We start from the raw sequence: 24,989 nt of genomic DNA on the forward strand, positions 1-24,989 counted from the left end.
ATATCTGCTTCTGACCGTCACCTTTCAGCAGTAAATGCAGAGTCTTGTTCTGTTGCCCTGTGGCTGTGTCAGTCAAAAGCATCACCTCCGGCCTAGACTGGCTTCCTTGGAAACTCTTGGCCTATTTCTGTTTGTCTTGACTAGGGTTTTTCCAGCCTGAGGTGGCTATTTCGGTCAGATAAATACAATGTTGTCTTGGGAGCGGGGGCTGAGGAGCAAGACACAGATGAGATCACCTCTCAAGGCTCCTGAGCAGCAAAACAACAGGCAGCAAGACAAGACAAGAACTGCCACGAATGGAGACGGAAAATAAAGGCTTGGGAAATTGTTGACATCCCGTCCTGGATTCAGGTTGGCCTGAGGCGAGGAATCGGGAGAGAACCTGTCCCATTGTCTCTCAGAAAGATGGGGAGAGAGATTTGGAAACATCTAAAAATAAATCATTGAAGACATATTTGCGATCATAAGACATTTTTCTTTGTGCAGCTGAAAAGAAGGAAACGTGTTTAATAGCTGCTGAGTATATTTTAAGGCCTTCACCACAGGGCAGACCAGACACGTCTGTATTTTGTTACCAGATTAGTTCTGTTTGTGTGTGGCTGTGAGTCCATGGGAAAATGACGCTCTCCACTTTTTTTTTTTCTTGGGATGGAGAGAGAACACCACAGTAGATTTCTTATTTCATGGAGAGAACATCTGTCTTTCTTGCTGCCTCACTGTCTGTCTGTCTGTCTGTGTGTGTGTCTCTGTTTTGACAATGGGAATGACTTGCGCCGCAGTTATCTTCTGATCAGTGGCTACGAGTGAGTGTGTGGTTGTGTGTGGGTGTGTGTTTTGCCCTGTACACTCATGCCTGTGTGTGTGTGAAAGAGAGTTTACTGCCATGTGGTTGTCTGCAGTTCCAGCCAGGTGTGGTGGCTTCGCTGCCAGGTACAACACCTGCATGAGCTCTCAGACAACAACAGCTGAACACAGCATGCAGTGTGTGTGTGTGTGTGTTAGTGTGTGTGTGTGTGTGCGTTTGTGTGTGTGATTTTGTGTGTGTGTGTGTGTGTGTGTGTGCGTGTGTGTGTGTGTGTGTGTAAGTAAGTAAGTAAGTAAGTACATTTACTCAAGTACAACTTTTAGCCATTTTCATTGAATGGTATTTCATAATTATATCCCAATTTCAAACAGAAATATTTTTATATATTTTTTAATTTATCGGGCAGTTATACTCTAGTTACATTTCAGATTAAAATTTCAATTGAAGAAAAAAAACATACACCAGGAAGTCACTGCTCCCAACCAAGCTAGGTGTTACCACTTGTTCCTAGTCTTTGTGCTAAACTAAGCTAACTGGGTGTTGGCTGTAGTTTCTAGCAATGTGTGGATCACCTCTGATGTCATCTGTATGTATGTATAAATAATCCACCCACCACTCACCTGAACAAATTATTTTCCATGATTTAAAGACTTGCAGCCAATCTCACACTACCATTATTTCTCTGTTGGATATTACCATGGACTGTATACAAAGACGGATGTAGCCTCATGATGTCACCCACAGGTTTGTGAAGAGCAGTTTTGTAGCTCAGAGTGGGCTGTTCTACAGTCACCATCTTGGCAGTGCTTGACTCCCCTAACACCCACCAAATAAGAAATGGTCAAAGAGGTTCATTTTTCAGCCCCGGAGGTTGCTGCATGGATATTACACGTGATGATGTGGTAACATATAACATCAAATGGCTGTAAAAAGGAAAATGGCAACAGGTATTTCCAAAATAACCTGAAAACAGTCTGACATTAAAATTGTGAAAGTCTCTGCTACTTCCTGGACAAAGAATGTAAAAGCTCATAATGTTTGGCCGCTGGCCAACATAAATGATCAAATATAATGAGTTCAGCAATTTAAATACAGTCCAATTCATGCCTGATGAAAAATGAAGCTTAAAATATGTTTACATAGAATGTAAATCAAATTTTCCTCATACATTATATATTATTTCATAGCTTATCCGTACATCACTAGTAGTTTACCACACAGTGGTATCAATCTTCTAATCTAACTCTCGTAAGAGACTAATAATACTAATGATATAATAATAATACTGTGTGTGTGTTTGAGATAGAAACAGAGAGAAGCAAAGATTGCTCTGGGGTAATTCTATGGTTGGAAAGTGTACAGGGTTACTCCCTGCTATTATCATAGTTTACCAACATTATTATTCTACTTCTTTATTCTGATTGTACACAAAGAAAAAAAAACGCAAACATAAGTGTTCACATTTCTAAGGTGTGTGTGTGTGTGTGTGTGTGTGTGTGTGTGTGTGTGTTTGCATCCTCATGCATCTGGAGCTCCTTAAAGAGTGTGTGGGCAGAGGGAGTTATGCGGTAAAATGAGGTCATCACTGCTGTTGATTTATGTGACACACACTATTACTTACACTCCTGTGACTTCACCAATGTGTCCGCTGACAGCATGAATAATACATGTCCCCACCGAAAGATGACATCCTCCACTTTCTCCTCTCTCTCATCTGCTGTTTTATAAAGTTTACTTCATCATTACTGACCCATGTCAACGTAGTGTGTGTGTTTGTGTTTGTGTGTGTGTGTTTGTATGTGTGTGTGTGTCTGTGTGTGTGTGTCTGTCTGTGTGTGTGTGTCTGTGTGTGTGTGTCTGTCTGTGTGTGTGTGTCTGTCCGTGTGTGTGTGTCTGTGCTTGTGCGCAGAGTTTGTCCCAGTTTTATTTCCATGTCGGGGCTTCTGGGCTGATTACCTGCCATCTTCAATCCAGTTCAACAAGTTCAGCCTTCATATTGGTAGTTTATGAAATTGCACAACAGGAAGTGGGAACAAGTACGTGCATGTGTACGTGTATGTGTGTGTGTCAAACTCAATGCCACACCCTATTTAAAAAAAAAGTGACTGACGTGGTGATAATTTGACTTGCGATACGTTGTGCAACCGTTGTCTGAACACAGGTGTCAAACGGACGTAAAAATTTCCCTTCTGTTTCATTTCAGTCAAGTCATGAGACAAGTATTGATACATGCAATAACTCCATTTTGTTTTTCAGTGACATGCACTGATTTGCCTGTAGCATTGAGAAAGAGATTAATAGTCATGGATGGGTGGCGGATCACATCCCGGATGTGCTTTTGACAGCCAGGCTCAGACATTTTGCCTCCCAAGAGCCTCAGAGCCAAACCGCAAGACGACAACTTCCAAAGCGAGGTCACCATGGTCAGCACTGAACAGGCAAGAGCAAGGGGGCAGACTGAAGGAGAGAGGGGGAAGGGGGTTGGAGGAGGTGGGGTATGGATGGGTGGGGGTGATGAGTTAGGGGACGGAGGACAGCAGTTACTGTCAGGATCCATCAGGGAGCCCAGGGGTGACACGGGAGCAGGCGAGAGAAGAGGAATAAAGGGAGGAGAAGGAGGAGGAGGAGAGGTCAGGAGTCGGTCCTTAACTAGTCACCCCTCAGCCCTCGAGTGCACTTGTTTGCTGTCCCACACCCCACATCACTCCCTACCCTTCCCTTCCTCCTCCATCTGCTCTTAGTGCAGATGTGCAACCCTGCAGCTGCTGGATTTCCCAACATGCTCTACTTTACAAGGCCATGCTAGCTCTTACCACTTCAACTACAACTACTACAATCAAAGGCATTGTACATTTACTGATGACTATCTTCCAAAACATCATATACATATCAACATGTAGATCATGAAAAAAACAGCAAATACACATATTTTCCAAAACGTGGAACTATTCATTTAGCTGAATATGGAGAGATAAAGAGAGTGGTAGCTTAAATATTGTCCCATCTAAATCTCTGCAAGAGAAGTGAACCTCCCAAGATGTTGAACTGTTCCTTCAAATAAAGACAAAATACAAACAAACAAGAAAATAAGGAAGTATAAAACAGGTGTCACTGTGAACATTTAGTGCTCCATTTTTATGAAAATGACATTCTAGTCATGTGACCAGCAGGGACTCTTTGGAAAACTGTCCCTCCCTGTTGATGGGTTTAAGGAAAGTCCAGAATCTATACTTCATCAGTCTCTTGGTTCACAGCAACTTTAAAGACAAGAAACAGTGTCCCTGTTGATTCACTAGTATTAAATTATCATTTCACTAAATCTGAATTGCTGAACAAATTAGAGATGTGGACAGTGATTCAAACGTCTGGAATAAAGAATCATTTTTAGTGGTGTGAAAATCTTTTTTTCTTTTTAAAAACTAAATAAAATATTTTTATATTGTAATGTAACTGAAACCAATATCTAAATAAAAAAAAGCATTTTGAATAATAATCAAACATAATGTAGGCGATTTGGATTAATTGGCAGGAAAAAAAAACACGAGAATGGTTCTTTGATATCAGACTGTCTCTTTATGACACAGGAAATCATCCTTTGGAGTCCATTTTGCTCTTAGAGGTAGAAAAATCCTTCCCATCTCTGAAGTTTCTGAAGTTGTCAACCTCACCCTCAGAAATAATAACATCCTCAGGTTGACTTAGATAATAACTTCTGACTGTGGCCACGTTTTCAGAGATCCTCCGAGGAAAAACATGTTTTGCTGCTGCTGGCCTCTGCTGAGGGCTGCAGTCCAGACATAAACAGTGGTGTGGCCGGGCAGAGGAAGCTGTGAGGCTGCTGCTGCAGGTGGCGGCTGGTGGACGAACAGACAGCGGGCCGGCATGTCTACCGCTCTGTGACACTCAGGTGTCAACACTCCTCACTTTGTAACACACTGAAAACAGACACGTGTTGGGAATCCAGCGTTTATAACTGATCAGAACTTCACTAATCACTCTACAATGAACACAGTGTGTGCACAGGTTTTCAAGCCTTTTCATATCAAAGACTCTTCACCTCCACCCCCAGATCACCTCCTGCCAAAAAAATAAAGATCCGCATTAGACCATGGCCCCCATTTAATTAGATTTTTAAAAATGATCCTTTGGAACCACATCTGAGAAGATTGTTGCTGTTAAATATAACTTGGTACAGAATTATATAACTGTGAGCTGATGCCAGCAGAGTGAATAACAGAACAGAACAGTCCTTAGATGTACATATTGTACATATGTTTAGAGAGTAAATCACAGTTAAGTTGAATATGAGGAAACTCGACCCCACTTGACTCCTGGACCACTTTGGCAACTGCTGTGGTTAAATATAATTGTCACTGTTTGTAGAAAACCAGATAATAATATGTGTAAACACAGACCTGAAATACCACACACTTGTCAAAGTGATTGAGAGTCTTATGTGAAATTAGAAAAAGTGACCAAGAGACAATTAAAGAAATAGTTCAGCATTTTAGGAATTTTTGCTTTCTTGCCAAGAGTTACATGAGAAGATCAACACAACTCTTATATCTGTCTGTTCAGTATGAGACTGGAGCCAGGAGTCTCTTAGCTTAGCTTAGCTTAGTTTAGCTTAGCTTACCTCAGTTTAGCTTAGTATAAGGACTGTAAACGGGGAAACAGCTAGCCTGGCTCTGTCCAAGAGTAACAACATCCACCTACCAGCACTTCAAATTTTGCTTATCAATATATTTTTTATCAATAGTTTATCCATACAACGTATCCATATGATATAATTTGTGTTTTTACTGACATTATTTGCGTTGACTCAAAGCAGTGAATTCCTGTTGGGCCTGCTGGTTGTCTGGTGACATTAAGGCCGGCTCGTAACCCCACTCTTGTTTTTATGCCTCCACGCCGGCGACAGCCAGAGCCAGAGGCACTATGTTTTCAGGGTGGTCGGTCTGTCTGTCTGTCTGTACGTACGTACGTCCCACAGCACGTCAAATTTGCCACCAACATTGACTTGGACTCAAGGACGAACTGATTATATTAAGGTGGTCAAAGGTCAAAGGTCTAGGTCAGGGTGACCTCACAAAACACTTCAGCCATTACTCAAGACTTTACACAAGAATTATAATAAAATTTCACACAAATGGTAAATATTTTATATGACTCTGGATAAACAGGGATGTAACCTGAAACTATTGGTGGAGGCAGACAACCATGAGGTGGTAATTCGAGTTATTCTTCAGGTTTTGTACAGGTTAAACAAACAAGATGTGACGTGTTGGTTTTTTTTTTACATTTGGGCAGAGCCAGGCTGTTTCAACCTGTTTCCAGTCCTTATGCTAAGCTAAGCTAACCTAACCATCTGCCTGCTGTAGCTTCATATTTAACATAGAGACATGAAAGTGGTATCTTTCTTCTTAATATAAGTGTATTTTCCAAAATGTTGAACTATTCTTTTATATAAAGATGAAAAAGATAATTAGGAAATTTGTTATCTAGCACACTTCACCAGCCTCCAGAAACAAGTCTTTGTACTGCTATCTATCTTGATAACATCATCTGTCTGACAGACCATTAACAAACAATTGATTCATTCTGGGTCAGACAACACTGATAAACTGCTCTTGTTTAAGCAAAGTTAGTACAATGGACAGCCGAAAAGATACTGTATGTGTGTGAGACACACAGAGAGAGGACCAGTCTGTAACAGACAGGCCTGGTAGACACACACACACACACAGACAGCCGGGGAGAACCAGACAGACAGGTCCTTATGCACAGTACTTTTTCATAAGGCAGGGTGTGTAAGACAGGGAGTGCCTGAAACACACACACACACCAGACAAAAACAAATGTGAAAGTACAGGGTTAGAGATGGTACAATAAACACTGACTGGAATCACATGTCTGTTTACTCAGTTGGAAAAGCGCATTAGATCCCAATATTACATAACATACAAACAAAAGCAAGGTTGTAAACAGTGTATGTGAGTGTGTATTTCACTCAGAAAACAAATCAATACAAATATTGTTGCAGTCATATTAATGATTGATTTTATGTGTGAGTGTGTACTGTGTGAGTTTATCTTTAACTACAGCTGTATGTTTTTTTTCATTGCATTTAACAAGGATGTTTCTTTGTATTTTTCTGTTGTTCTTAAGTTTAAGGACTTTCCCCAACACCCCACATCATACACATCATGGTTAAAGGTCTCATATAGTATAAAGGCAGATGTCCATGTGTTGTTTGATTATAGATCAGGTCTAGCTTCTATATTAATACTGTAAAAGTATCAAAGCCTCAGTCCACAGAGAAATGCACACAGCCTGTATTCAGAAACTGAGCCTTAAAACCAGCCGTCAGGACTTCAGGAAATTATATTTTAATGACATATTTTTAAGCTGTTTTTAAGTGTAGCAATGCTCTCTATTATCCATCAGCACTGATTATCTATTTGTCTTTTGTGACACTGACAACCAATTTAACGGGAAACTCTGGTTTCATAATATTTTCATACTTTGGGCCATTGTCTCCATTCACAATAATAACATTGTACTCGGCAAGTCAGTCGATGAGATTTCAGCGAGATCACTAAAGAAAGAAACACAAACAGTCAGATAATCAGACAGGTTTTAAACAACCCCCTCGGGTTAGTCAGACATTTATTTGAAATAACAGAGAACCGGTGGAATTATTACCATAACCGTCCGTCTGTAATCTGCCAGTCAAGTCCAAAGTACGACAACCTTGATCTACTGTACACACACACACAAACACACACACACACACACACACACACACACACACACACACACAAAGAGTTTTCCTGTGCCGTTAAAGGTTATCACTGACATCTCAGCAAAGGCCCACCGTCAGGGGAGGCAAACCAGGCAAGTGCATGGGTCCCGCAGAGTCTAGGATCGCCACTGCATCTCAGATGTGTTCACTTGGTTGAGAAGATTTGGCCAAACTTTTGGTGCGTTCAAACCTGAATGATTGTCTGACTGTGCATGTTTCTTGCTCCACTGGATTTCATTATAGTGAGGCTGTTGAGTTCCAAGATCAGTTACCTTTGTGAGTCCAGTGTTATCATAACCAGTAAAATATTATGTAATAAGACGTAATAAAAACCTGCCTTCTCCTTTAGCTACTGGGTATTTATGGGCATTCTAAAAATCTATCAAGCTTGATTAATGGGAGGACGAACTGATGCAAGGAAAGTGATTGTGATGAAGCAGAAATCTCTCAGCTCAGAAACTGCAGCAGTAGGAGGAAGCTTTCACAGCAGATGTTCCCTGCTAACTAACAGGATCTGTAGAACTGTGCACGTCTGTTGTGGCCTTGTGATCTGCATTTCTTTCATAACAAAGTAAACATTTGCAGGTTTCAGATGAGGCAAATTCCAAGAAACTTGTCTGTGAAAGTTTCTCTTCTTCCCACATTTTTTTCTCTGCTCTGTTTCTTCCACATTTTTTCCATTTCAGGAGCATATTTCTTTTCCACAGAGACTCACAAAATGAAAGTCTACAGTGGCAAATGCATGCAGTCAGCCTAATATGTAAAATGTGCAAAACACACATGAACACACAAACACACACACACACGCTTGCAAACACAGACACGCACAAACACACACACTTGCAAACATAGACATGCACACGCACACACACACACTTGCAAACACACATTACCATGTGGTTAATGTTGTCATATCATTCTGAAGTAACTGCAGAGCAGATTTGAGTCTTGAATTAGAAAGTTTCAGTAAGCCTGCCTGCTGACCTCAGTACTCCTGGTTCCAGAGAAACAGGGACACATACCCGAACACACACACACACACACACAACACACACACACACACACACACACACAGTTCTATGAAATCCTCCCCCACATTTGTGTTTTCACACTTAATGACAAAAACATGAACTTCATTTCCCATGAAGCCAATGCAAAGACCTGAATCGGTTGACCTTTGCAAAAACTGACTCTGGGAGAGGAAAAAAAGAGCTCTGGTAGACAACTAGCCTTAAGTAGCCAGACTTTTTCTCTGTTGCTTGATCTTGCCTGATGTGCTGATACTGCTGGCTTTTGATGCTGGTCAAGTGATAATTAGGGGAACTACAGAATTTCTGGGTCAGTGAAACTGGTAATGACTCAGTTAAACAGACAAACATGCACGCTAACTCATGGATCCATCCATGAGTGAAAACATTAGAGTGCCACGATGAGACAAGAAAAGACAGAATTTCTTCTTATTCTCTTCTGCACACCATCAATGAATGTTTTTTTTTCTGATCACCGGGGCAACAAACATGATTTCAAAGCTCCTATGCTCCAACTTTTCAACATGAAGCCATATCTATTGTCAAGCTAATTGCATTGTGTTATGGTGCTCACCTACTAATCCCCAGCCTGATGACTGACTGTCAAACAGTGAATGTGCCCGAGTCAGCAGGATGGCATCTTTGACTGTGGCGAGGAGCTAGAGCACTTAAGCCTGCAGCACCTCTCCATATTGTTCTATCCGCCCTACAACAAAACCAGGGCCTCCGCTGCAAAATACAGCCAAGAGCAGCACTGGGCTGCAGACAGACGGGGCAGGTCGGGGGGCTGCTGATGAACAAGTCGCTCAATCACGCACGCATTTCTTTGGTTGGCTTTGTCTGTGCTGAGATATAGTTCGAATAATGACCACCAACAAGGATGTCAGACCGTTTGATACCATGACGACACCTTCCCCAGAGGTGAGTTAATGTCTGTCCAGACACTGAAGTGCTGTATTGTTTGTGTTGGACATGTCGTTTCGCTGTGCTAAACTGACCTGGTGAAACACTTGATGACTTTTCAAATGTCACAGGACTCTACGCGGTCTAGACAGGAACAAGAGGAGACGCTGATCCTCACAGCCTGGAAAAGCATGGTGAGAATCCCAATTACTGTATCCCTTAAAGCTGTCAGTCAGTTTCCATTAAGTACAGTTTATGAATAACATCACAGTACGTTGCATCGTACGGTGAAATGCTCTTTCTAAATCGTTAGGGAATAAACAGAATCAAACGCTGTAGAGCAGTGGTTGCATTGATGAAACAATATCTGATAGTTTCTGTGATAGTGTGTTGCCTTTGTCATAAATGTGTTTGTGTAGTCTGGAAATATATGTAACGCTTTACTTTGAACTTTGCCTTTACTGTACTTTTGAACCCTTTACACACAGCTATGCATTAAATTTCCCACTTTGAGATAAGTGTGGATTTTTCTGGTGACTTTTTGTGCACACACTTTTTTCTTCCCAATCTGATGTGATATGACCTGTTGTGTTCTGAGGGGAGAGGATGTGGACAGCCACATGTCTGCTCTGATAAACAACGTATCTACAAACAAGGAGATTCACCAGGGCTGTACACAGAGATTCACATCATCCCTCACTGGTTTCCCACAACCAAGTTGCTTATGGTGGTTGAGCACTGGTCTTATATTAACTGTGTTGCCCGTGTGCTCCTTTCAGTTGTATTTTATTAGGTGTTCAAAATGTTGTTTGTTTACTTACTTTAAGTGGATATTGGTCTAAGGTGTTAGACACAATTTAGTACCTTTTTTTAATCAGTGATACTTGGTTGTTAACAGGCCTGAATGTTAATATTACAATGTTTCCACTAACAGATGAAAGTTGTTTTGTGCCTCCTGCAGTCCTCTGCTCTGCAGCGGCACAGTCTGTGTGAGAACTCTGGAGCTCAGTCTTTCCTGGCCAAGCAGAGGCAGTCCACCCAGGCCAGGAGAGTGCTCTCCCCCCCGGCTGCAGCCCAGGTAGGAGGCCGAGGCAGACAGAGAGAGAAATAGAGGAGTGCAGCCCACTCATCGGCAGGATGGAGACCGAGATTATGGAAGAAGGTGTGAATTTTCACTGACTAAGGTTCTCACTGTATGTGGTCTGTTTGGTTTGCTGCTGTCACCCCCGCCTGGCCGTTGTTGGTACTGAAGCGACATTAGGAACTTGCTGTAAAAACCAAATAGTGTCATAGATGACTGTTTTTATTTGTGTTATAACTGAATCTGTGCTTGTAAATAATCACCAGATGCTCCATTCCTCATTGTATCATATTTATAAATTTATTTTTTGCAGGTAAGATACAATTTCCTTTAGAAATAATGCAAAAACAATTACTATTCCTGAAACTAAGAATAGTGTCATTTCATTCAATATTTGTTTAAATTAGTTTTTTTAAACATACACAACATAATGCATTACAAATCATTCTATTTACAGGTTTTTCTTCAATAATCAGGGCAAATAAAATGAACAGAGAAACAGAGAGAACCCATTTTATCTTTTTAGCACCATTTTCTGTTCAAACTTCGGCTAATGCTGAAATAGGAGCAAAGACTTTAGTAGTAACAGGGAATCTATATTCTACACTATAAAATGTGCAGATAACTGAAAAACCAGAACTTTAACCACACACATTTTCAGTTTCATCTCCTTTGTACCCAGGTAACTTTGACTTGCTTAGCTTTGCACAAAGGCTGAAAGCAGAAACAGCTAATTATGTTCTGTCAAAGGTGCCGTGCAACAACCTTAATGCTGTTATATTATGTTGTATTTTCTGTATTTAACAAATGTATAAGTAAAACACCATTATTTTAATGAGCAGCTAGTTTTTTTACTTAGCTAACTGCCTCATGACACCAAAGTCCCATCTAACAGTGAAGTCTGTGGCATTGTAGACTTTCACAACTAAACCCAGGTGAGTCTCGGATGCACTGGTGACTTGTTTCCTAGCTACCAAGATAAAACCTGTAAATAAGACAATTTTGGAGTCAGTGAAGGTTTGTTTTTCTCCTTTTTTAATGGAGGCAAGCTGCTTCTTTTCTGTTCTAACCTAGGCTAAACGTGTAATGAAACTGATTTAGCCTAGCTTAGCACAAACATGTAGCCTAATGCCTGAATGCACAGATATTAAATAGATAATTGTGTTTACACACACACATTAATGAATCTTCCCAAATTTTACCCTAAGGTTCCCAAATCTTCCTTCAAATATCAGACTTTCCTCCAAGGTCCCAGATGATGTGTTGAAGTTGATTTTCAAACACTGTCAGTGAGGTGGAGGGGGGGTGGGGGGGTGGGGGGTTACTTTGGAAATACAGCGAGCTATAGGTTTCTGTATCTATAACAATGTTATTTCCAAAAACTGGTCATCGTATGGCCCCAAAGGTGTTGTAGACTCAAAGTAAAAGTGGAAGCAAACTTCCATAGCTATGACTAATCACTCACTTGAAAGCGTGCACTTAATCGAGCATTACAGTTTCAAACAGTCAAAAACTCATGGGAACCTAAGATCCAGTGAGCTCTGACCCCATGCTCACACTGCGGAAACGCTGGGGTTCGTTGTAAGATGGCACAGTGAGGAAGGACATATTGTTTCCACCGAAGGAAGGTTTGGGTACAGTGGGCACGACTCTGTTGTGGTTGATAGCTGGCTGGGAGCTGCAGTGCTCCAGACTGGAGTGGGCAGCGGGGTGAAACAGGAAGGCAGAGGGGTGATCAGAGGCGATGGGAGTGACGGACGCTGGTCGAGTGGACGTCTCTTTGGAGGACTGGCTGGGAGGAGGAGGAAGCAGTGCCACTGGAGCTTGGGTCTCCCAGCTTGAACTTTCTGCTTTCGCTCCCTCCTCCCTCATCTGCCACTCTGCATCACTCTTCCCCTCCTTCTTCTCACTGATAGCGGGGTGCCCCCCTCGCCTCTCCTGTTCTGCCCCAAACTGAATCTCCAGCAGAGGTGTTCTGACGCCCTTCTCTTCCCTAAAACTGCACACAGTGCTCTGGGTTTCCTGCCCCAGCCCTGATGGTAGAGACCCCCCTTTGCCTATCTTACAACTTTCATCGTCGTCATCATCACTGGTGCACTGGTCAATGCTGGGAGAGTGGCGTAGCCTCTGGAGCTGGGCTGAGGTGCGGCGAAGAGCCCCTCCCATGAGGCCAGTGGGGGACGGCGCTGCGTTAAGGAGGCGGTTGAAAAGGGCCATGTTGGGGTGACGACTGCCTGACTCCTCCAAGTTCTCAGCAATGTCCTCCAGAGGCTGGAAGTGCATCTCCTCCTTAGGGATCCTGTCAAGAGATGTGATGGTGATTTATGAGTAGTTGCCTGAAAATACCAAACTTTCACCTCTTGTGTTTGGTGGGTTTTTTTTTTTCTTTCTTTTTCAGTTCTAACTACTTTTTGAATGAAGGCAGAACACTTTCATTTTCACCACCCAGATTTTCTCACACCAGTTGGGCAATTCAAACTGAAAGTGTCACATTCAACCAGTCACACGTACAATGAGAAGGTAAAACCCAAAAACTTACGCCATGTCAAAAGTGGACCCCTGGAAGGACGGTTTGCGGAGGACAAAGAGAGTGGCAGCGGTGTAGGGCGGCCGGGGGTTGGAGTCATTCCAGTAGCGGTCTCTTTCCATCATCGGCAGATCTCCATACATCTCATCCACTGCCATCATGGACACCTGTAGAGTGAAATGCACACACACACACACACACACACACACTGATGTGAAGTGTCCACAGTAGAAAATGGATGAGAATTCATTTAAAAGATAGACGAAAACACATGACGTCATGATCACTGGTTGCAACCTGTTTTTAGTTGCCTTACTGAGGCTCATTATAGCTGTCTGACTGCCACAAGATGTGGTCAAGTTAAAATAGGAGACCCTGGTGAAGCAGTATTTAATAACATGGCCCTATATGGGATCATACATTTTCCTCCTCAGAAACAGGTGGGTGACAAATTAAGAAAAAGAGACAGCATCGAGAAACCTGAAAATTTCTGTCTATCAGCCAGTTAGTCTCAAAGTCATCGTCATCTTCTCCAAACGGGTTGATCAGCTGCTCTGCAACCTTCAGGACAGAAAAGAAAATTCAACAAGCCGATTATAGACATCATGTTAAAAAATTTACATCGTGCTCAAGCGTCAAAAGCGAACAAATGGTGTGTGACCCTTTTCGTCTGACCTTGAGCCACCCTGCGTAAAAGAAGAACTGCAGCAGAGTGAAGATGGGCACGTAGAGGTCGAGGTCATGACCTGGATAACCTTGACTGGGGTCCAGGAACTGACGACCAATTAGACACACCAGGAAGAAACTGTACACGGCCAAAGTCACCACCTGTGGGACGGATGAAAGTATATGAACACGTCATGCTTGTCTATCTTTTTAAATGACATTGATTTTAAGTGATATTTCATGCAGACAGCAAACTGCAGTCTGACTCTGCTGGATGCAAATAAGATTGTCTTACTGTTTGAAAACCAGACCGATAATCTTGTATTGTATTTTAAAACACTGACTGACAACACACCTGGCAGCATGAACCAAAGTGTCATGCAGGTGGTTATAAAAAGTACTTTTGAAATGTGGCTCATCACTTTGTCAGAATAGTTTTTAACAGAGTAAATTTCAGTATGAAACAATAGTAACCAGTAAAAATAATGTTCCTCACACTGCTCATCTAATAGACTTAGCTCACAATTTTATTACAGAGATGTATAATGACATATACTGTATGTCCCTATGTCCAGAATGATGTTTCCATATATGTCACCTATAAGGGGATATATTATTATCACATCATACACCCTCTGCATACATGAAGATATATGTTTATAACATATATGAAATACCCATAATAACATTTGTATATGTACATTTATTAAAAAATAACTATATGTTGAATTTTTATGGTACAACATGTTGCGACCATATTTGTTAATGATATATATTTAATTTATATTTTCAACTTTATTAAAAAAACATACACTAAAAACTCTATATGCTTATACACGTTTTTCTTATTAATTCTTATTAATTTTAAACATGTCTATCTTCCCATTCTGGAAATAGTCTCTATAATATCAACGTATATTGACAGGCATATGTTTACAATATAAGCACATATACATAAACATACATATTTGTATATGTCAATATATACAATTGTTCCAATTTCTAATAGGTTTCATATATATTTTTTACATATATGTTTTTATTTTATATGTAGATATATTTCATATATGAATATTGAATATAGGCGAATGTACTTATATTAAATTAGGGCTGTACTCTGTTTATGTCATTAGTAACAACATTAAAGTTGTCGTTTGCTCCGCTCATACGAGTCAACATGCCATGAAAAGGCCTGTGTTTGCTGAAAAAAGTAAAAGGTACAAGACTGTGTATGTAAAACGTTAGAGGAGAAGCACTGCAGTAAGAAACAGCCAATAGTCCTCTTCCACATCAGACAGAAAAGGTCTTACTAATAACAACCGCAATGGCCCAGTGTCCCAGTAGTCGGCCATGACAGTGCGACAGTGAGCAGCATGAACAACACCAGGATCCTGAAACTCAAGCAGCTAAATGGAACTCAGCCATAATTCGTTTTATTATTTACACCTGAGGTTTTCCTACTAGAACATTTCAAAATGTCTTTATCTGAACTTCAAATGCTGGAGCCTGCACTGACAGTCAGCCGCTTCAATCAATTACTGGCTGGACTTATACCGTATACTATTGCCACTAAGGCCCTTGGGAACTGTAGTATTTAGAGCCATAGCAGCTAGCACACTGATGTAAAAAACAACAACATGGTACTCCAGTATCTCCAGAGTTGAAATAATCCTTAACCAATGGCACATAATATAAACTTTTATTTTTCACCCAGTCAGGACGTGTAGGTGTTTCTGTGTTGAGCAACTTTAAATGGTGACAGTTATCATTATCACTGTGGATTCACATTAAAGGAAGCTAATGTACCATGTGCGGGAAATACAATTCCAATTCCATATAGTTTAATATTAATGTTAGATGGGGTCAGTGTATGAATACATGCATGTCCTTTTAGGAAATCAGCTTTGAGTATAAACACACACTCTCCATCGCCTGCAACAAACTTTCAGTCTTTAGGGCCAGAGTATAAAATTGACAAAATGCCAGGTAAACTATAAACGCCTCAAGAGAAAGATAAAAACAAGCAGTCTGAGTGTCATCAAATGCAGTGTGTATAGCAAAGTCAGGCAACATGGCACCTACCTGAGTGTAGACCAGGGGGACACTGATCATGTCATAATGAAACAACATGCTGCACTTCCCTCTGAACCCATTCAGCTCCTGTCGACACACAAAAAGAGACTTAGTGAGGTCACTTTCCAGCATTAGTCCTGAGTGTGTGTGTGTGTGTAATGGTGCACCTCCAGCAGCAATTTGAATGTGTGATCGTCTTTGATCCTGCCCTCGCAGCGGGCCACAGCAGCCAGGTTGGTGAACCACACGCAGGGGATCCAGTATTTGTTATAAGGGGAGTGGAGACCCTCGAACTTCTTTCGTTCCTCTCTCGTCATAAATCCTGCACAGACAGCAGACACAAAAAGCTCATGCCTCAGATGCATTTATTCCTCGTGTAAAATTCGGCTCAAGGACAGAGGAACAAGAGATCAGTTCTCTGTGTGATTTCGCCTGTGGTTGCTTGAAATTTTCTCTGGGTCACATTTTCTAATAAGTTATTATTACTGTATAAAGTGAGAACAACCTCTGTGTTGTGGAAATGACACCATAACTTTATCAGTTAGAAAACAGCTTGTGAAAAAAACAAATTTTCGGTTTTGATCCCATCAAAAACTGCACTATGTTTACTCCACAGACCAGAGCACTGCTAGACCAGTGTCTTGAGATCTTGTTAGAGGCGTGTGATAACTTCCTTTATCAGTTGTGAATTTCAGGATGTGCCTGTCCTTGTGATTTCTCCTGTGCTCTCTGGTGTAGAGAATGTACAGAAGAGGAAACAATACACGCTCAAGAAGTGCATGTGACTGATCACATCACTCCGACTATAACACTTCCTGTCACTTCATGAATACAGGGTGAACAAAACAGTGGTCAGGCGCATAAACCTCTGTAAATAATAATTACTGACTGTGTATTTGAGAAGTACGTTTATCACTTTATTTCAGGTTATAATAATTTCAATCTGCTGTGGATAATTGTTTAAGATCCTGCCTGACTCCCTGCTAAATCACAGTGGATGTCGTATAGGTACCTACTCACCAGCCTCCACCACATGGTCCATGGTGGGGAAGCGTTTGAAGACAGCCGTGCTGACAGAGCGGAGGATGAGCAGGGCCGACAGGCTGGCGTAGCGCATCATGGTGCGTCTCAGCAGGCGGCCTCGCTCGTCGCTCCCCTGGAGGCCGCCGGACAGGACGCACATGAGCCTGTCGGGGAGAGGGATGCTGGTGTACTGGCTCCACCACCGGTTCACCACCAGGGTCACGTAGAAACCTGGAATCAGCAGTGGAGAGGACACACAGGTGGAGATGTAGATCAGACCTGGAAGGAAGGGCTACAGATAGTTTTCTGGGTTCTCTAGTGAAGTGTAGAAACCATCAGGTCATCTTAACTGTGGCATCAGGAACCTCCAGTAATATAACAAAGTGTTTTTTCTTACATAAATTGTACTATGGAGCCCAACTTATACATTAGAGAGCCAATATTGTCAGCTAACCTTGACTTATCACATGCTGTATATATGTGAAAGTGTTTTAGCTGATGTACATGCATGAAGAAAAAAAGAAAAGAAGGAATTAAAAAAATACATGAAAAAAAAGATGAAATGACTGAGCCTTTGAGAATGGCATGTTGGTATCACATATTCATAGAAATGGTGTCCAGTATATTCTGCTCTCAATAGTCAATAATAGTCAATATTCAAATCATTAAATTGGAATGTTACAGTACATATATTTATATCTCCTAGACAATAACAGTCATGTATATGTGCCTCTAAACTATAAACCTATCAAACAGGGGTCTTGAACTGAGGATCCTCTGATACGTTGTCATGTAGATTTTTTTTGTCATGTACCCTGATCTCCCTGAACTCAAGTCTGGTACGTACTGCAGCTCAAACACTGTCCTCTCCTCTGTTATCTCGAAGTTGACAAGAACATCATTAAAGCTTACCCAGTACAAAGGACATAGGGATGAGACTGGCATAGTGGTTGCAATAAATTGCCAGTTTTTCAAAATACCTCTTCTGGTCATCATAGAGGAAAAATCTAAAATGGCAAAAATGATAGAAAATGATGTGTAAGTCAAAACACTGATATTTCTCAGTTGCCAGTGTTTCCTTGAAGCTGCCGCCTCACCTGTAAGTGATGCTGATGGCTGTGTACATGGCGAAGAAAGTCAGGAACTCTTTGTACAGCACCTTGTAGATGCTGCCTTTCCACATCAAAAGCAGCTTGGAGAAGCCACAGAATCGGGCGTTTGCAACTCTGGCCGTGTAGGTGACAGTCATTGGTGACAGCCAGATCACAGGTCCTCACGATAAAAGAGCTGCGTGGCAGAAAGCATCACCTGTGTAGTTACACCTGCACTGGGACCGAACGTGCTCGTGTAACAGGTTCAGGCGGGTCAGAGGCCGTGGAGAGATGGTCAATCAGTCTGCTGTATAAAGGTGATAACACTAAACAACTCTCTGCTCATCTTATTTGATACCCAGGTAAAGTATGTTCCAATGAGGCTGTGGCGTGAATCCAATTGAGCAGGATAAAAACTTGCTGCTAATGTATTTTATCTTGGAAAAAAAAAGCTTCTCCTTACCTTTTGTGGCTGTTTTTCTGGATGAATGTGCCAGTTGCTCAGCGCATCCCTGTGCGTAATTGGCACCACTGAAGAAGTGAATTCATATTTTCACTTAGCAGTATAGTCTCCTCTGTGCCGCTCTCTGAGTTTGCCACTGGTGCTTTTTTTCAAAGAGCTCATAACCCTGATATCCCCTGGCGTCAGCTCGGTTAACTCGGGGCTGGGTCGGCGGCATGGCAGTAATCCTCGGAGCTTCCTCGGTGCGTCCAGTGGTCAGCGCGCCCCGGGGTAAATCCCCAAAATGAGGAGGAGGAGCTCGTTAGCGCGGCCCCCGACCGGGAAAGCGCGGTTCGGTGATGGACCGCAAGCGACAGGCCGCAGCGCCGGGGCACAAGGAGCGCACAGGACCGTACAGTACAGCAGGGAATTATGAAACAGGAGCAAGTGGACCATGGCAAACTTTCGTGTTAAGTGATATGAAAACAACAACCAATTTCCCCGGGTACAGGTCTGTAATTACTACTTGTTGCGGCTTAAATAACAAACAGATTACCTCACAATAAAAGCGTTTTATGTCACTGAGTCTCTCAGACTGACTTTTTACTTGTAACAAGATAAAAAAATCCCAGTGGGGTGTGATAATCCCACTTGTTCCAAATGCAGTTCCCCACCAGGACAGATTTTTTCCGAGAGGAAATACTTTGATTTAACAGACTATAAATAATTTACGGGTGATATTTTAAGCAGAAATGACACTTTAGTGCCACAAAGGGTATTTTGAGCTTTTGCACCTTTTTCTAATAAGACTTTTATATTTTATAAAAAAAATAAAATAATTGTTTGTTTCTCCTGCTCTGCTTTGCTCAAGGTTAAATGGGGCTCCATGTTCTGTCAGAGGTAATCTGCAGGCTGGGCAAGAAAATTAGCTTCAGTCCTCTCCAATTAACAGATGGATGAACCAGAGATCAAAAGAATGACCACAGCAGACTCTCATCTGAGGCAAGTTTGTTTTAATTAACACTTGCAACATAATTTAAAGAAAATTGATAGAAAACAGCTTCTTATTGACTCCAAAGCATTCAGTAACAGTGAGGAGGGACTATGCTCTTGCTTGGGGGATGTATTAATCTGTCTTCTATTTCTCTCTGTTGGGAAATGTAGGGAAACAAGCATCAAGCCAGCCAATCAGAGTCCAGTCTTCAATGACCAGGGCAAGGATGCTTTACTCACCATTCACTGGTTCAACATTTGATCAAGCAACATTCAATATAATTTTAATTAACAATGCACTAAATAAGGCTAATGACTAATGTCTTTCGATAGTGTTCCCATAGGCTTTAGTTCTCAGTAAACATGGTGGACATGTTTAACAGAGAGGAGCATTAGATGAGCTTCATGAGCACTGAGCGGGAACTTGTACTGGGAGTTCAGCACTGTCGATAACAAACTCTTTTCGCTTCCAGATGCTAAAACATTAAGAATCTCATCATGTTTTTCCTTATCATCTAAAAACTGGTGCTGACTCCATCCATGGACAACCTCAAGCTACTGCAGAGGCCTATTATATGTATGACTGTCCAGTTCAAACAATAATGTAGCCATAGAGGATATAAAGCTCCTAATTTGACTCGATTCAAAATCTCATTGACATTGCGTAACTGCATTTACACCATAATCAAATGGAAAGGTGAAGTCTGAGGATTTGACAAATGGTAAAACACACACTTTTGACTGCTTCGGTTTTATTTATTGCAATAACAAGGATGGTCTTGGTCAAGAGTCGGGATAACTAAAGACCACAGGCCATATTCTTTGATAGTGTGTTTTTTTTCTGCCCTGCCGTCACACCCTGAATCTGTAAAAAAAAAAAAAAAAATTTGGATGGAAATTCCCAATGTGTGAGCGATGGGTTTGTTTGAAATTTTAGTCAAAAAGACAAACTGGAGAATAGACACAGCCACCAAACCACACAGAATAAACAAGGCATTAACATCAACCATCTGAATTATGCACTACACAGCACCGTCACCGGAAACACTTGTTTTTTTACAACTGAGGCTGGAAACTGTGTAAGATGGAGGAGGAGGGGAGAAAAAGTTAAATGCTTTAAGTGGGAATAGTACAACTGCCACACAGAGGATAATGAAGACAAAGAGTGAGAGTAAGGCAGCACAAATCTGTCTTATCTCTAATATAGCAGAATATGTATATGTGTGTTTGTGGTTTCATCAGCTCCCCTTCATTAAAGGCGTGTCTTGCCGTAGAAGTGCTCTGCTTTGGATGACGGGCTGAGGACTGAGTGGATCATCTTGAGGCTGTTATTGTGGGGTTTGAGGCTGGCTGGGGAGGGGGGCTCAGAGGAGGTGAGTTCAGACTGTAGATAGAGGTGTGGTCTGTAGAGGGGGGCAGGTGGGGAAGTCCTGCAGGGAGGGAGATCACTTGTTTGGGGGTTTGTAGGGTTCCAGAAGTTGCTTTGAGAACGTGTTGACCTTGTCGGCACCTCGAACTTCATGGGGCAGCAGCGGCAACTTGACTATGTGGAAATCTTCATAAAGATCCTCCATCTGTAGCGAGAGGACAGGCCATGAATGAGGACAATAACGTGACATTTAACAGCAAATATTTTCAATATGATCAATGTTATTATTATTATTATTTTGGTTTCAATCACGCAGCTGTGTTGTAAAAACTGAAAAACACTCGTACCTGATCTAAATACTTGGACTGAATTTTATGGCGGGCTTCACACATTTTACACGGTCTCTCTGTGTCAGGGAAAACAAGTTGGTTGACGATGATGTTGTGTGTGTCAATGCGGCACTTGGCCAGCTCCTGGATCAGACGCTCTGTCTCATACAGGGAGAGGAACTCAGCGATACACACACAGATGAAGGTGGTCTGTTCCTGATGGATGTGAGAAACAACACATATACAGAGAGATTTTAAAACTACTCATTTGTGCTGAGTTGTTCTAAATGCAAAAATAAAACTATTTTTTTTATCTACAAAACATTCATGTGAAAGCTAGTTTCATCATTGGAAGGCACAGTATGATGGAGTTGCCGTCAGAGGAGTTGAAATGTAAATAACAACATAAAAGCAACTGCACTAACACTTGTTATCCTGAAGACACAGTAATGTGATTGTTTTATGTACAGTGTTGTATTTGTGTGACTTACAGGGTCTTTGAACTGCTCACTGACGGAGCGGATGACTGGCAGGGTCTCTTCAAGCTTAGAAGCAAGCTGGTCTGCATTCATGTCACCCAGGCCGAGCATGTTACACATCTGCAAACAATGAGAGAAGCAGAGAGAAGTTATACAATATACAGGGGGTTCAACCACGCACAAGATCTGATGTACAGGTTCCAAAAAAATTAATCAGAAAACTACCTTGCATTTAAAACATGAACTTTATGTAATAGCTGCTTTTCCTGTCCATCTTTACCCTTTCCATTCAAAGCTCAGCAGCAGTTATGTGGATTAATTGGACACCCTGACTAACAGAAACATTGGTAAATGACCTGACCTGGGAGATGAAAGGGCTGATCTGGTTCTTGATCTGCATGAGGCGGCCAAGTCCACGCTCCACAATGGTGGGGAAGTTAAGCAGCCGCAGTGTGTGGCCAGTGGGGGCAGTGTCGAAGACCACCACTGAGAAGTTCATTCCTTTCACTAACCTGAGGCACAGGGAGAAAATAGTGCTATGTTAGTATGACTTTTATTTATCAACTCAGTCTTTTCACAGTAAAAGGTAAATGCAGTTGTGGATCAGTGCTATTTGTAATAAAATGTGCTTTGTATTGATCAGACCTCATGACCTCTGCGTAGCTCATGGCCTCGTCGATGCCAGGGAAGGCACTCATGGCCTCCTGCATCATCTTTTTTCCCATGCTGAGCATGTTGTCCTCCTCAAAGAACTCATCCGGCAGCTCTGCCACACCCAGGCTTGGGTCAATCTCCTGTACTCACACACACACACACACACACACACACACACACACACACACACACACACACACACACACACACACACACACACACACACACACACACACACACAGAGCAAATATTTTCAGAGCCTCTGGTGTCTCTGTTACAAAAAATGGTTTGTGCTTCTGAGACCTAGCTGCGGAACTGACCACCCTCATGACACTGAAGAGATAGTGATCTCATGCACTTAGCTTAACTTTCCAAAAACAGCATAAAGAAACACTTTGTTTTCAGATGTTGCTGTAGTTCTACCCACTTGTCAAACTAATTTTAGGAGACTTTTGAAATACAGCAAAAAGTAAAATGTGAATATAAAGAGACATCTTGACGTGCCACATTGGAAAATAATCAAAGGTGTAAGTTAATGATCAGTTCCGTTTAGCTACTTCAGTTTCAGGGTCCTGGTATTGTGCACGCTGGCTCACTGTCACACTATCATGGTTTACTGGGCCGCTTGAACACAACAGAGCCATTGTTGATGTCATTAGCGACACCTGTGGTCTGGCTTCTGCAATGAGGAGTCAAAATGTTTCCTGGAAGAATGTCCTATTTTGTTAAAAAAAGGAAATTGTTTTTGCCACAGTACTGATTTAAATCAGGCTTTTTAACAAAATCAAATGTTTCAGTAACTTGTGGTTTGAGTGAGTAATAGATCAGTCTTTGTTAATGCTGTAGCTTTCTCTATTGCTACTGTTCTTTGCACAAATTTCATTACACTACCACCCCACGTGTACATACAATTTACACATCTTATTCTTTCTATGATATATTCCTTTGCAAAATCCCTTTCTCAGGGTTTCCTGTTTGCAGGTTGACTCACCATTGCAAAGAGGTTGTCATAGCCCTTGACCTTCGTAGGCACCTTTGAGAACTTCTGGTCAAAAGCATCAGAAATGTTATGGGCAGGATCTGTGGAGATGATGAGGACGCTCTCCCTGACTGCAGCCAGCTGGACAGCCAAACTACAGCTTAACAGATGACACAAAGGAGAGACAGGTCAAACAGGACAGTGTTGCAAGTGTTTCACAAGAACACTTCATGTCATCAACACTCCCACAGACAGCTTGGCAGTAGGTTTATATATGTAGCACTGATAACAAGAAGTAAGACTGAATTCTCTGAAACTTTTTTGTTATGGTAATATTGTTATGCACCTTGACTGTTCTCTTTCCCTGGCCTTTGAAGCTGCTGTAACCTTAGCAAGTTAAGTCATACATTTTGATAATGGTTCTAGTTACATTTAAACAATGCCATCATATCCACCATGCCTTACATGACGCTTAAACCTTTATGTGTGGAAATCAGTCTGACAACACTTACTGTCATAGTTAATAATGAAGTGACGTTATCAACCAGGTAAAATACCACACTATATTTGACATTATGTGGGTTTACCTAGCACTATCTCCTTCGGTGCTTAATTAACACCGATCTGCATTTGACTGTATATTCCTAATGATATTAAAAGCATCAATCAGTGTCTTCAACCTTGAAAGTTAACGTCATAGCAAGATATCTAGGTAATGTATTATTTACCCCAGGGCAGTTGTCCATTTACCTAGCTTAGATACAAGACACCGCTAAGTTACCCTACACAAGGTCGAATGTTCTCCCGGTAAATGTGGGAAGAAATGTGGGGATGAGCAGGATGTCAATACCAGCCTGCAGTATGATTATCACACTGCCTAAGAGAGAGCCATGAATCCATGTGTCAGCTGGCTAACGTTAGCTAGTGACAGTGCTAGACGGCATTCAACTAGCCGGCAAATGAACACTTAGCTTAGCCTTATTGACTTAAAATGTAACAGCAATGCTAATTATATTTTAACGTTAGCGCGTGTGAAGATGGTGACCTAACGCCCATTAGATTCTCGTTATGGAAAAACAACACATATTATTCGTTTACTGACCGTGATCCACGGCAATTTCTAGTGACGGCTAATCTCAGACAGCTGTGTTAGCTAGCGGCGTTAGTCAAGACCAGCAGGCAAACGAGCCTTTCCCTTCAACTTACCTACATGTCGTTTTACCAACACCACCCTTTCCACCAACAAATATCCATTTCAAAGACTTCTGCTCGATTATATTCTTCAGGGTTGGTTCTAACGGCTCCACATCAGGCGCATCTTCAAATTCGTCTTCCAATGAAGCTGCCATCTTGTCTGTGTACACTGTAACGTACAGCTCAGGTGGGATGTGCCGACACTGCTGCCTTCACTGATCCTCGGAGTTTTTGCTAACTATACCTGACCATGTCACTGGGCTGATATTGAAATATGACAAAAAAAGAACACAAGTAGTTTTGTGGTCGGTGTGAAAGGTGTGTCCTCACGATGCTAGCGTGTCAGCGTTTATGACAATCTACCTCCAAACAGGTACTTCTACCACTACTAGAGGTGGGGCCAGAGTGGGAAACACAGTGAACATTTCAAAACCCAGATGGTAGTAATAGGTCAAAGGAGTTAATTCACTCTTTTAGTGATCTTTACATTTACTTCAAATAAAACCATCAAAGGACATATAAAAAAGTGTGTAATAATTATCAACTAT

At 41.7% G+C, this 24,989-nt stretch overlaps 2 protein-coding genes across 2 annotated transcripts; both read right to left on the reverse strand.

Moving 5' to 3' along the window:
• Positions 1-11,933: 11,933 nt before the first annotated feature.
• On the reverse strand, positions 11,934-18,190 carry LOC130166623 (bestrophin-2-like). The gene is made up of 9 exons (XM_056372317.1): positions 18,009-18,190; positions 17,824-17,918; positions 16,909-17,142; positions 16,056-16,210; positions 15,898-15,975; positions 13,825-13,977; positions 13,630-13,710; positions 13,162-13,316; positions 11,934-12,921 (listed from the first exon to the last, which is right to left on the reverse strand). Exons 1-9 carry the CDS (start codon positions 18,158-18,160, stop codon positions 12,147-12,149), a joined length of 1,878 nt encoding a protein of 625 aa, XP_056228292.1. The 5' UTR covers positions 18,161-18,190; the 3' UTR covers positions 11,934-12,146.
• Positions 18,191-19,440: 1,250 nt separating this feature from the next.
• Positions 19,441-24,641, reverse strand: get3 (guided entry of tail-anchored proteins factor 3, ATPase). Its single transcript, XM_056372917.1, has 7 exons — positions 24,454-24,641; positions 23,260-23,407; positions 22,260-22,408; positions 21,976-22,126; positions 21,627-21,734; positions 21,154-21,351; positions 19,441-21,011 (listed from the first exon to the last, which is right to left on the reverse strand). The coding sequence occupies exons 1-7, from the start codon at positions 24,594-24,596 to the stop codon at positions 20,883-20,885; spliced, it is 1,026 nt and encodes a 341-aa protein (XP_056228892.1). The 5' UTR covers positions 24,597-24,641; the 3' UTR covers positions 19,441-20,882.
• Between the last annotated feature and the right edge of the window lie 348 nt (positions 24,642-24,989).

Source organism: Seriola aureovittata, chromosome 3, assembly GCF_021018895.1.
Source record: "Seriola aureovittata isolate HTS-2021-v1 ecotype China chromosome 3, ASM2101889v1, whole genome shotgun sequence".
NCBI lineage: Eukaryota > Metazoa > Chordata > Actinopteri > Carangiformes > Carangidae > Seriola > Seriola aureovittata.

Coding starts and splice junctions, on each gene's coding strand:
- LOC130166623 (XM_056372317.1), bottom strand. CDS start 18,160: ATGACTGTCACCTACACGGCCAGAGTTGCAAACGCCCGATTCTGTGGC. Junction 17,143..17,823: donor CCCTATGTCCTTTGTACTGG/GTAAGCTTTAAT, acceptor TGCTGATTCCAG/GTTTCTACGTGACCCTGGTG. Junction 15,976..16,055: donor CATTCAAATTGCTGCTGGAG/GTGCACCATTAC, acceptor GTGTGTCGACAG/GAGCTGAATGGGTTCAGAGG.
- get3 (XM_056372917.1), bottom strand. CDS start 24,596: ATGGCAGCTTCATTGGAAGACGAATTTGAAGATGCGCCTGATGTGGAG. Junction 23,408..24,453: donor GTTGGTAAAACGACATGTAG/GTAAGTTGAAGG, acceptor TCATCTGTTAAG/CTGTAGTTTGGCTGTCCAGC. Junction 21,012..21,153: donor AGTCCAAGTATTTAGATCAG/GTACGAGTGTTT, acceptor CTCTCGCTACAG/ATGGAGGATCTTTATGAAGA.